This window comes from Pituophis catenifer, unplaced genomic scaffold, assembly GCF_029215685.1.
Source record: "Pituophis catenifer annectens isolate HBS135680 unplaced genomic scaffold, rPitCat1.0.hap2 SCAF_4, whole genome shotgun sequence".
Taxonomy (NCBI): domain Eukaryota; kingdom Metazoa; phylum Chordata; class Lepidosauria; order Squamata; family Colubridae; genus Pituophis; species Pituophis catenifer.
In genome coordinates, this window is record NW_027256884.1 from 126,973,935 (window position 1) to 126,987,362 (window position 13,428).

Here is a 13,428-nt window from a genome sequence, read left to right on the forward strand (position 1 = left end):
CTGCAACTGTTTGTAAATACATGCTGGTTGCCAAGGGCCTGAATTTTTGATCACGGGACCGCGAGGGTCTCGTGATCGTTGTAAATGTGAGGACTAGTCATAAGTAAAGGTAGGCCTCGACTTAACAACAGTTCATTTAGTGCCCAGTCCAATTTACAACGCCACCAAAAAAAGGCATTTACGGCTGTTTTCCACACTTAACAACGGTTACAGCACCCCCCACAATCACATAATCAAAATACAGATGCTTGGCAATCGACTCGTATTTACCCTATTTCCCCCAAAATAAGACCCAATCAGAAAATAAGGCCTAGCATGATTTTTCAGGATGCTTGTAATATAAGCCCTACCCCACAAATAAGCCCCAGTTAATATCGCCAGCCAGACCGAGGCGTTTAGTACTATATTTCCCCCCAGAATAAGACCTAACCAGAAAATAAGCCCTAATGCATCTTTTGAAGCAAAAAATTAATATAAGACCCAGTCTTATTTTTGGGAAAACACGGTATGACGGTCGCTGTGCCCTCCCCCAGGTCACTCAATCCCCCTTTGGCGACCTTCTGACCAGCAAAATCAGTGGCGGAGCCAGATTCCCTTAACAACCACATTACTCACTTAAGAATGGCAGCGATTCACTTAACAACGTTGGAAGAAATGTGATAAAACGGGGCAAAAAAATTCACTTAACAAAAGTTTCACCCTAGCAAGGGAAATTTTGGGTCCTCTTGTGATCATCATTCATGTACTTTTTTTTTTTGGCGCTGTTGCAAGCTTGAACGGTCGCTAAACGAATGGTCGTAAGTTGAGGACTGCCTCTGATTGCTGTTTAGCTTGTTTAGAGAGCCGAGGTGGCGCAGTGGTTAGAGTGCAGTACTGCCGGCTACTTCAGCTGACTGATAGCTGCAGTTCGGCAGTTCAAATCTCACCAGGCTCAAGGTTGACTCAGCCTTCCGTCCTTCCGAGGTCGGTAAAACGAGGACCCAGATTGTTGGGGAAAATATGCTGACGTTGTAAACCACTCAGAAGCGGTATATAAATCTAAGGGCTATTGCAATGGATGGATGGATGGATGGATGGATGGATGGTTGGATGGGAGGGAGGGAGGGAGGGAGGGAGGGAGGGAGGGAGGGAAGGAAGGAAGGAAAGAAGGAAGGAAGGAAGGAAGGAAGGAAGGAAGGAAGGAAGGAAGGAAGGAAGGAAGGAAGGACCAGGGAGGCGTAGTGGTCAGAATGCAGTACTGCAGGCTAACTCACTGCTCACTGCCAGGAGTTCGATCCCGACCGGCTCAAGGTTGACTCAATCTTCCATTCTTCAGAGGTCGGTAAAATGAGGACCGAGATTATTGGGAGCAATAGATTCCCAGTAATAGGGACATTGTAAACCACTCAGAGAGGGCTGCGGTATATGAAGCGGTATATAAGTCTAAGTGCTACTTGCTATTGGAATTTGGATGCCGTAGCTAGGAATAATTGGAGCCACTTCAGATTACATAGCTCAGGAGAGCTCATGAATTTACTAGGAAACAGGAAGCTAAAATGCACCGAGTTAATTTTCAAAATTTTTAAGCTAAGGGCTATTGAGAAGGAAGGAAAGGAGGGAGGGAGGGAGCCATGGTGTCACAGTGGTTAGAATGCAGAATTGCAGAAAAATTCTGCCCACCGCCAAGAGTTCGATCCTAACCAGTTCAAAGTTGACTCAGCCTTCCATCCTTCCGAGATGGGTAAAATGACAACCCAGATTGTTGGAGGCAAAGATGCTGACTCTGTAAACCGCTTAGAGAGGGCGGTAAAAGCACTATGAAGCGGTATATAAGTCTAAGGGCTATCGCTAGCCGCCAATCCAGCCGTAACGAAGGGACACTGCCGATGACGCGCATCAAAGGAGTTGCCATTTTGAAGCGCGCTCACGGTTTATTTTATTTCCTCCCGCAGATCATCCAAATCTTTCGAACCCCTCGAGACTACGGACCCCTCCGCCTCCTCTCTCTCACGCCCACACGCCAAACCAACACCACGCCGCGTCCATCAACTCTTTAAACCGAGGGAACTACACACCACGCAGTAATCCCAGCCCTGCCCCCACGGACCATTCGCTCTCCGGAGAACATCAGGCAGGGAACCAAGAACCTACGCACGCTCAGGACAACTGGTTACTAAACAGTAACATCCCCTTGGAGACCAGGTAAAACCCCTTTTTGCTTTCCCTCCCCCCCCCCCTCTCTTGGTATAAGCTGTTATAGTTGTTATATCTTCAGGAATGTAATAAAAGTGCTTGAAAGGACAACTCCCATCGCTTGGGTCGCCCCAAAAGACAGAGGAGATAATGGGTTGATTTTATCAAATTCAGTAATATCATATGCGTGTGATGGTGAACCTACGGCACGCGTGTCCAAAGTGGCAGGCGAAGCCATGTCACCTGGCACGCGCCTGTTTATCTTTTGGGTTTCCGGTGCGCATGCACCCATGACGATCAGCTGTCTTTTGCACATGAGGCGGTGCTGAAAACCGGTGTGTGCATGCACGCTGGCCAGCTGATTGTCGGGGACGCATGCGTGCGAAAACCCAGAATTTTGGCTTTTCCGGAGCGCAATTCCTGCGCGCGCATAGCAGTGCCAAACACCAGCCTGCAAATGTGCACCAGGAAGCTGAGTGTTGGGGACGCATGCGTGCCAGAATCCGGAATTTTGGCTTTTCCGGAAGGCGACCCCAACGAGCGCACACGCGATATTTCCACGCAACCTTTTCGGCACTCGGTGTTGTGACCCAGGTCCAAGTAGGTATTATCAGATGCAATCAGTTCGAAAACAAACAGACTTTATTAGAACAGCTGAGAATTAACTCATTCTCAGCGTAGTCCAAACTAATTCAAAACAAATTCTTCATAACACAATTCTCCAGCCTTTATCACCAACCTTGGTCTAATTAGGCAACCTGCCAAAGGCTTTTCTTGGCAAAAGTTCAGAAGCAGAAGACGCCGACACGAAATAAATGCAGCAAGACAAGAAACAAATCTATCAACGTTGTTTTCTGACAAAGAGCCCAAGAGCCATTGCTGGTCTTTTAAGCCTTACGGGAGGGGCCAATCATCTCTTGGCCTTACTCCTGAGTCGTCCCTTTTGCTTTAGCTGCTCTTGCCTTCTGGCAGCTCTTCTCATGCGTGCACTAGGAACAGGCTCCTACTGTTCCTCTGCCTCTCTACTGTCAGCCTCTGGAGGCTCCGGTGTCCACACATCACTCCCCAATGGCCCTGGCCCCATCTCTGCCTCCGACACAGAGCCCTCATCTGGGCCTTCCTCAGCCTCCAGGACTGGCCCATGTTCTTCCTCAGCCTCCTCATTGTCTGACTCCGCTGCCAGCTCTGCAGGCTGCTGGCGAACCACAACACTCAGTGCCGAAAAAGTTCGCCATCACTGTCATGTGCTATGTACAACTACTCATCCGTAATCCATTTGGCATGGCCCGTTTTCACTCCTCTTGAGCTTCTGAGTGCCCCCTGGTTACATTTCTGAAATACAGGTAGTCCTCGCCTTACAGCAGTTCATTTAGTGGCCCTTCAAAGTTACAACGGCACTGAAAACAGCGACTCGTGATTTTTTTTTTACACTTACAGACCATTGCAGCCATCCCCCCATGGCCGCGTGATCAAAATTCAGACGCTTGGTTCGTATTTATGACTGTTGCGCATGTCCTGGGATCATGCAGTCGATCCCCTTTTGCAACTTTCTCCCAAGCCAAGTCAACGGGGAAGCCAAATTCACTTAACAACCATTGTATTCACTTAACAACTGCCGTGGTTCCCTTAGCAACTCCGGCAAAGAAAGGTCGTAAAATGGAACACGGAACAACTGGGTTGGCAACAAGAATTTTGGGCTCAATCACAGGCAAAAGTCGAGAACTACCTGTAGGATCTAAATAACGCAAATAATAGAGTCAAAACTCCTTGCAGCTGCTCATAGCTGAGATTCTTAGAATCTTTATGAACCAGATTTATTGAAAGCAGAAAAGAGATTAGCTTAATAATTTTGAAAATTAACTCGGTGCGTTTTAGCTTCCTGTTTCCTAATAAATTCATGAGCTCTCCTGAGCTATGTAATCTGAAGTGGCTCCAATTATTCATAGCTACGGCATCCAAATTCCAATAGCAAGTAGCACTTAGACTTATATACCGCTTCATATACCGCAGCCTTCTCTGAGTGGTTTACAATGTCCCTATTATTGGGAATTTTTGCTCGCAATAATCTCGGTCCTCATTTTACCGACCTCTGAAGAATGGAAGATTGAGTCAACCTTGAGCCGGTCGGGATCGAACTCCTGGCAGTGAGCAGTGAGTTAGCCTGCAGTACTGCATTCTGACCACTACGCCACCCTGGCTCCCTTCCTTCCTCCCTCCCTTCCTTCCCTCCCTCCTTCCCATCTATCCATCCATCCATCCATCCATCCATCCATCCATCCATCGCAATAGCCCTTAGACTTATATACCTCTTCATGGTGTTTGATAGACCTCTCTGAGTGGTTTACAATGTCAGCATATTTCCCCCAACAATCTGGGTCCTCGTTTTACCGACCTCGGAAGGATAGAAGGCTGAGTCAACCTTGAGCCGGTCAGAATCCATCCCAAGCCATCCCACTCGTTCATTGTTCTCAACCAATTCATCAGAATAGAGCTGGAAGGGACTGCCGTAAGAAAATTCCACTAGGAAACAAAGACGACTAACACAAGCAATAATTCTTACTTTAAGATCAGAGGTTTATTGTTTCTAATAATTTGGAACATAAGAAATGAATAGATATAAAAGATATAATAGCATTAATACACTTGTATTAACAAGCCATTGCAATGGGGTCCAATGATATACGGCAGATCCTACATGGACTGCTATAAATCAAAGAGCTCCAAGCTGATCTCTAACCCCACCCTTTATACTCTTCTTCTAACCACATACACACTTCACAACTTCACTGTCACTTTCCTTAGACACCTGGGTACATTGCTTTCAGAGCCTCATTTCCAACGGTTTCATTCTTCCTGTTTTAAATGTATCCATACAAGGGCATACTTTGCAAAAACATGTTTCACAGTTAGCAACGGTTCAGCAGGATTACAAATAGTTCTGGTACATTTTGAAACCATCCTAGGTAAAAACTTTAGAATGGAATGGAATGGAATGGAATTAGAATAGAATAGAATAGAATAGAATAGAATAGAATAGAATAGAATAGAATAGAATAGAATAGAATAGAATAGAATAGAATAGAATAGAATAGAATTAATGGGATGGAATAAAAATTGAATTGAATTGAATTGAATTGAATTGATGGAATGGAATTAGAATTGAATTGAATTGAATTAATGGAATTAGAATTGAATGGAATTAATGGAATGGAATTTAGAATAGAATAGAATAGAATAGAATAGAATAGAATAGAATAGAATAGAATAGAATAGGAACGTAATTAGAATGGAACAGAATAGGAATGGAATAGGAATGGAATGGAATAGAATAGAATAGAATAGAATAGAATAGAATAGAATAGAATAGAATAGAATAGAATAGAATAGAATAGAATAGAATAGAATTAATGGGATGGAATAAAAATTGAATTGAATTGAATTGATGGAATGGAATTAGAATTGAATTGAATTGAATTAATGGAATTAGAATTGAATTGAATTAATGGAATGGAATTTAGAATAGAATAGAATAGAATAGAATAGAATAGAATAGAATAGAATAGAATAGAATAGGAACGTAATTAGAATGGAACAGAATAGGAATGGAATAGGAATAGAATAGAATAGAATAGAATAGAATAGAATAGAATAGAATAGAATAGAATAGAATAGAATAGAATAGAATTTTTTATTGGCCAAGTGTGATTGGACACACAAGGAATTTGTCTTTGGTGCATACGCTCTCAGTGTACATAAAAGACAAGATACATTCATCTAGAATCATAAGGTACAACACTTAATAATAGTCATAGGGAACAAATAAGCAATCAAATCATATTAGGAAACAGTCAATGTAAATTGTAAGGATACCAGCAACAAGGTTATTCTCTTAATCTCTTAAAAAACTCTCTTCCAAGTCCAGGCCCAGGCAGGGCCATCATTGAGATATAATTACAGAATTGAGCCGTTAATTTGTAGGTAGCGTCATCCGATTGACCTTGCAGGACCTTGGACAGTTCCATCATTCAGCAGACTCCCAACAAGACATCCAAGAACGACACAATATGCACTGCTGCTTATTTCAGTATTATTTCAGTTTATACAAAAACTTTTTCATCCCTTGGATACTCCAGGAAGCTGACGGTCATGACGAAAGCAGTATGAGACAACTTGCCATGGCCAACTCACTTGGGGAACCATTCACCATGGCCAACTTGACATGGGCCAACTCATGCTGCAGGACAACTCAAGCATTCAATTTAAGGATTTAAAATCATCTTAAATATTATTTTAATTTTTGTCATTCATTTTTGCCCCTCCTTGGGCATCCTTTCTTTCAGGTGATTCGATTCCACTATTTCTTCGATATTAGTGTAACTCTTAACTAGGGGGAGTTGTCCTGCGGCAAGTTAATTTGCAGTGAGTTGGGGAGTGTGGGGTGTTGTCGTCGACCCTGACCAAAGACCTTCTCATAATCAAAAAGTTGAAAACCCATTGAAAAGAAGAGCTGTAATTATGAATCCAGCTTTAAACACTTGACTATAGAAGAAGGTTTGATTCTTCTTTATCCAGAGATGGATAAATCTAGTCTAATTTTCCATTCTATCCTGTTCCTTCCCTTTCTTCCTGTATACCTCCCCCCCCTCCCTTTTTGCTTTTCCTTCCTTCTTTCCTTCCTTTTCTCTTTTCCTTCCTTCCTCCTTCTATCCATCCATCCATCCTTTTTCTCTCTTTTACTCTCTCCCTCTTTTCCTTACTTCCATCCATCCATCCTTCCTTCCATTTACTCTCCTGTCCTCTCTCCCTCCCTCCCTCTCTTTTCCTTCCTTCCATCCAGCATCCTTCCCTCTCTTTACTCTTTTCTTCCCTCCCTCCCTTTCTCTCTCTCTTCCTTCCTTCCTTCTTTTCTTCCTTCCTCCCTGTCTCTTATCTCTTTTCCACCCTCCCTTCCTTTCTCTCTCTCTTCCTTCCTTCCTTTCTTCTTTTCTTCTTCCTTCCTCCCTCTCTCTCTTTCCCTTCCTTCCTCCCTCCCTCCCTTCCTTCCTCTCTCTTATCTCTTTTCCTCCCTCCCTTCCTTTCTCTCTCTCTTCCTTCCTTCCTTTCTTCTTTTCTTCCTCCCTCCCTCTCTCTTATCTCTTTTCCTACCCCCACCCTATTGGCCTGGCTTTTCCGGCAGGCCTGGGGCTGTTGATCTCACTGTTCAATCTTGCGAGATCCGGCCATGGATGGTGTGCATGTGTTTTTAATGTTTTTAAAATGCTTTTATAATGTTTTTTTTTTAAATAAATTTATGTTCACTGTTTGTATTATTTCTGTTGTAAGCCGCCCAGAGTCCCTTGGGAGTTGGGCGGCATAGAAATATGATTAATTAAATTAAATTAAATTAATTCCTCCCTCCCTTCCTTTCTCTCTCTCTTCCTTCTTTTCTTCCTTTCTTCCTTCCTCCCTCTCTCTTATCTCTTTTCCTCCCTCCCTTCCTTTCTCTCTCTCTCTCTTCCTTCCTTTCTTCTTTTCTTTCTTCCTCCCTCTCTCTTATCTCTTTTCCTCCCTCCCTTTCTCTCTTTCTCTCTCTCTCTTCCTTCCTTCCTTCTTTTCTTCCTTCCTTCCTTCCCTCCCTCCCTCCTGCTTGCTTGCTCATGTGCTTCAGCCCATCTCAACCAATAAAACGACTCGGGGCAGCCGACAAACAGCAAAAAGACAAATATAAAAACAATGACAATTTCAAAAAGCTGTACCAAAAAAAACCCTACAAAACCTCTTTGCTGCAAGAACAGTTTTCTCTAGCTAGGCCAGGCAACCTCTGTTGAAGAGATGATAAATTCACATGCAACCGTCCATCCTGAAGCCTAACCTCGCTTCTCCCTACCCCAGTCCAATGACATATTCATCATTAGCACAATGCAATTTCAAAATCACCAGGATTTTCATCCAAGATTCCATATTTTTTTTTCCCTTGGTAAAACTTTTTCCGAATGTCAAAAATACCAGATCCTGCTGAAAGATTATCGTTGTCAAGAATAAAAAAAACAAACAAACCCTAGTATTTTGGAAATTGCTTCTCTCTTTTTCTTTCTGCTTTTGCAAATTTTTCCCCCCCCCGGTTCTTTCGCTCTCCAACCTGACTTCCTTGTCTTGGTTTCGTTATTGACTGTTGCACAAAGGTTGCATCACTCAGAATCGTATCTCATTTTTTTTTTTTATATCGGCAAGCTCCTGCCAAATTGCACAATTTCATTTTTTAAAAAAACAGCAACAATAAACAAGACGACAAGCGTTTCTTAACTACCGATAATTCTCATTTGCGTCTTCCCTGCTAGGCCGTCAGGCAGCTTATCCATCAAAAATTTCTCTTTATGATTTCTATTTTGGCAGTACCGTTTTGCCTGTGTTCTTAGGAAAGCGTGAAGGCAAACGACAGCTAGCTTTGATTTTAGCGTTTGTCGATCTAATTCATGCCTGTTGAACGCAGGGGTAGGATTCCAAAATTTCAGCAACCGGTTCTCTGCCAAGTTGCTAGGTGGGCGTGGCCGTGGTGGGTGTGGTCTACTCGGCCTCCTGCACCATGGCGTGGGGGTCCATTTTCACCCTCCCCAAGCTCTGGAGGCTTAACTCGAGGCTCCGGGTGGGCGAAAATGGCCTTCTCTGGGCTCCAGAGGCTGGAAATGGGCACATTTCCGGTACTTCTGGTAGGCCTGTTTTTTTGCCCTCCCCAGGCTCCGGAGGCTTTCCTCGAGCCATTGGAAGGGCAAAAATGGCCTCCCTCAGGCTCTGGAGGCCCTCTGGAGGCCGGAAATGGGCCCATTTCCAGACTTCCGGAACTTCCAGGAGGCCCATTTGTTGCCCTCTCAGAGCCTCTGTCCAGGCCCTGCACTTACCTGGCATCCAAAACGGGCCGCGTGGAGACTCCTGGGAGGGAAGGGGAGGGGTGGGCGGGGCCAGCCAGTCCTTGCAACTACCAGATCGGCGATGTAAAATTAGCCAGTCCGAACCGGCTGAATCCCACCCCTAGTTGAATGTCTGTGGAGGTTCTCAGTCGTCCAGGTCATGGTTGTCGCTGTTGTGACTCCGACCCCCGAGCCCGTTTTATCGGAGGGAGAAGACTCCGAAAGTGAAGGAGAGGAGTTGGCAAGGCCTCCCTCTCCAGGACCCTCCTCTCTGGCAATGCCTCAGGTGTCTCCCGAAGGAGAAGAGATAGGCCAGGAGCCAGGCATCTCCGAGCAGCCGAAGTTAGACAGCGATGGAGATAAGTCTTGGCTGGATCCCCGCCAGCGTCGGAAAGACAAGCGCACGCAGCAGAGAAGGAGGCGTGCCAGAGATTAAGCTGAGTCACTGGACCACACCCCACAGGGGATAAAAGGGGGTGTGGTGGCCATTCAGGCTTTGTGACGGACAAAACTGAACAGCTAGCAAGTCATACTGTGTCTCTGGAACTTCGTTATCTGCCTTCCGTGGATTTATTATGGACTGGACTTGACAATTCTTTGGCTTTGTGAATTTATTTTGGTTTATCTGACGGAGGAGGAACACCTCCCTCTGTGAGTAAAGATTTTGGCAAGCAGCTACTGGGTTGCTGCCAATCCTGTTATCGAAGGAAATTATTGTCTGCAAGTTTATTTTAACTCCTGGCTGACTGTTTGTGTGCGTGTGTGAGACGGGAACAGAACAGTCGCAAAGGTGCTTTTCAGCTTTGGTTTTTCCTTGAAGGCGTTTCGCTTCTCATCCGAAAAGCTTCTTCAGTTCTTCAGAAAAGATGTCGCGCAGGGAGGTGTTTGTTCAGTGAGTTTTACGACTTTCCTTGCCACAGTCGTCCTTAAGTGAATCACTGCAGTCGTGAAGCTAAGTAACCCGGCTGTTAAGTGAATCTGGCTTCCCCGTGGACTTTGCTCGTCAGAAGGTCACAAAAAAGGGGATCACGTGACCCCGGGACCCTGTAATCGTCATAAATATGAGTCAGTTGCCAAGTATCTCAATTTTGATGACGTGACTATGGGGGTGCTGCAATGGTCAAGTGAAAAATGGTCATAAATTACATTTTTCAATGCCCTTGTAACTTTGAATAGTCACTAACTGTTGAGGAGTGCCCTGTAATGAAAAAAGAAAAGGAAAGAGAGAAAAAAAACAAGAAGGATTGAAGGTGAAAATTTTTTTTTTAAAAAAATAAGGAATAAGATAGCATTCTCCAAGCTTGGTTGTTTTCTTGCAGATTTGCTGGCACTGATGACGTTACCTAGTTAGGTAATAAAACGTTTGCAAGCAAACAACCAAGTTCAGACAGCAGCAAAAGCAGGGGTGAAATGCTCCTGGTTCGGACCGGATCGCCCGATCCGGTAGCGATGGAGGCGGGTGGTTTGGAGAACCGGTAGCAAAAATCCCTGCGCCCCCCCCCCCCTCTATGCCCATCTGAGCCGCACGATCATCAGAGGCTTTTTTTTTTTTTACTTTTAAAGGTAAAAAATAAAAGCCTCTGATGATCACACGGCTCAGCTGGGATCATCAGAGACTTTTCAGAGCATTTTTTTCTGCAACCTCTTGGCCGGAGAGATGGTAAAAAAAAATGCTTTGAAAAGTCTCTGACGATCCCAGCTGAGTTGCCTGATCGGCAGAGGCTTTTCAAAGCATTAGAAAAAATGCTTTGAAAAGTTAAAAAAAAAAAAAAGTTGGCCACGCCCACCCAGTCATATTACCCCACCACCACCAAGCCACGCCCACAGAACCGGTAGTAACAAATTTTACATTTCACCCCTGAGCAAAAGGGTTTCAATTAACCCAGTTAGACTATTTTGACACAACCCATTCCGCTCAACTTCTCTATGGATCAACTTGCTTGGTTATCTGTCTACATTACCTGCCTTTGGCTCCAAATAGCATTCATTGTTTGTGTTGTCTCTTGGGCTGTTGTGTAGACTCAGAGTGCAAATTGCAACTCTTAATTTTTTTTTTTTTTTTATTGAATTACGAGTTCCACTGATAGAAGGTAAGTATGTTGGGAGACTGTCTCGGGAGTTAACAATTAAGGTTGGAACAGAAACTTAAAAGGTAGACAAAGAGAATGAAAGTTTGAAGATTGTTGTTCCTTTGATGTTTTTTGACTGGCATATTCTTACTAGTCATAGTAAGTCATTCTTAGGGTGAAACTGGATGAAGTTAAGATGTCCAGTAGATCAGAAAAATCCAAGTCTAATGCTTTTGGATTCCTAGGTTGGCAGCAAAGCTATTAAATCTGAAGGCACTTATGAAATAAATTACTTTAATATATATATATATATATATGCCCACAGATGAAGTTGTATTTCTAGGTAGAAGTAAATCACTAGTAAGTAAATCACTAGTAAGTACATTCAACAGAAGGTCTGTTGAAATCTGATTGCCGTTGGCCCTTTCTTATCACTTTTGATCATAATCTCAATCCAGCTCTGTGAATGTCTGAATATTCCAGATTAACCTTGTTTGCATTGCCAGGGATCTTACTCTACCAACTTTCCTTGAGTTAGTCCCAAGATCAGCAATCTGTGTTTACGAATACAGGTAGTCCTCGACTTACGACCGCAATCGAGCCCCCACATTTCAGATGCTAAGCGAGACAGTTTTTAAGTGAGCTTTGCCCCCATATTTTGTGACATTTGTTTAGTCACCCAGTCGCAACCACAACGACATTTGTAGTTGCTCAGTTAGTATCACTGCTGTGAAGTAAATCTGGCTTCCCCATTGACTTTGCTTGTCAGAAGCATCCCCACGATCGAATAATCAAAATCCAGACGCTCGGCAACTGACTTGTACTTACGCCTGTTGCAGTATCCTGACATAAGTACAAGTCAGTTGGCAAGCGTCTGGATTTTGATTATCCAATCGCGGGGATGCTGCAACCGTCACGAGGGTTGAAAGTTGCTTTTTTTTCAGTGCTGTTGTAACGTTGGTCACTAAACGAACTGGACTACCTGTATGAAGGCCGACCCAGCTTTTCATTGAAATACCCCTATTGTGATGCCTATATTTTCCGCTGTGATTGCGTATGAGGGGTAGTGTTCTAACCCAGCTCCCTAAACACACCAAACCCTCTATATTTAAATCAATGATTCCTTTATTAGGAGCGCCAGCAGCCCCGGCAAAAAAGTTTCTCTCTCACCGCAGGCTAACAAGGCCATCCAGACGGAAGATGAATAGTTGTCTGCCACATCTATTCATCTCCGCCCCCTGCCTTTTATCCCCAGAGCTAGGGTGGGGCTTCGCTAGCAGCGGTGGCTCTTCCATCCCAAGGACCGGCCCATAGATTTCCACTGTTCTCCTCTCCTCTCTGCCTCAGGCACTGGACCCAGCTGTTCCTCCTCTTCTTCATCAGCCACCTCCAGACCTGGGGGCTGTTGACACTCCATCTGAGGGCTGACGGACGGCCCAGGCTCCACCTCCGTCTCTCTCTCTCTACCAACTCCATTCCCACTTCCTCCTCGGAGTTCTCAGGTTGCCCTGATGCTGACCCTGACCCTGACTCCCACACCTCCTCCTCCTCTCACTCCTCCTCCGGAGTGGCCAGCGGCCGACAGGCCACACACCAAGTCGATTTTTTTATCACGACGGGAATGGGTGCTTCTCCAGCGCTGTATATCTCTCTATATGTTGCCACGCGCTCTGCATATGTATGAACCGATGGCCCGTCATTCTAATTCCATGCGCAGCCACACTTATAACCATTGTTGGGTTTGTGAGGGCGTCCCGCTTCATAGCTGCATGTCTCACTTGCCTTCATTCGTGTTTCCTACATGTACATAGAAACATACCAAAGCAGACATTCCTAGAGACATTACAGGACAACTTCATTGAGATGGACATTCTTACTTCTTCCCGACATGACGGTGCTTACAATGATGGGTATGTTGATATGCTTAACGCGATAATTTATTTTTATTTATTTTATTTTTTTTAATCTTGCATGCCAAAACCCAGCTCATCTGTGATGCCTCTCCCCCTAACTTCCTGTCTCATTTAATCCAATTTTTTCCCCCACTTCCCTTTCTTTTTCCCGCCGAATGAAAACCATGAGGTACTTCAGCGCAAAGGAACATTAAAAAAAAAAATTGTCCTGTACATATTAATGGCAGCCTCGTTAATATGCTAATTCATGCCATCTCATTTTGGCTTCGTCCGGATTATCATTTCACTAACGCCGGAGGCAACGTTGGCCGTTTTAAGAGGACGTGGAAGATGGGGCCGCAGGTTGATTTTTTTGAATCGGTGCAGATTTCAATCTACCTAATCTGATGT

The 13,428-nt window shown here is 44.4% G+C and overlaps 1 protein-coding gene across 1 annotated transcript in view; it reads left to right on the forward strand.

Moving 5' to 3' along the window:
- TENM4 (teneurin transmembrane protein 4) overlaps nucleotides 1-13,428 on the forward strand; it is a 326,501-nt gene that overhangs the window by 119,870 nt on the left and 193,203 nt on the right. Inside the window, 2 exon segments of the mRNA XM_070942973.1 lie at nucleotides 1,932-2,181; nucleotides 12,937-13,035. Coding sequence (XP_070799074.1) covers nucleotides 1,932-2,181; nucleotides 12,937-13,035 — 349 coding nt within the window.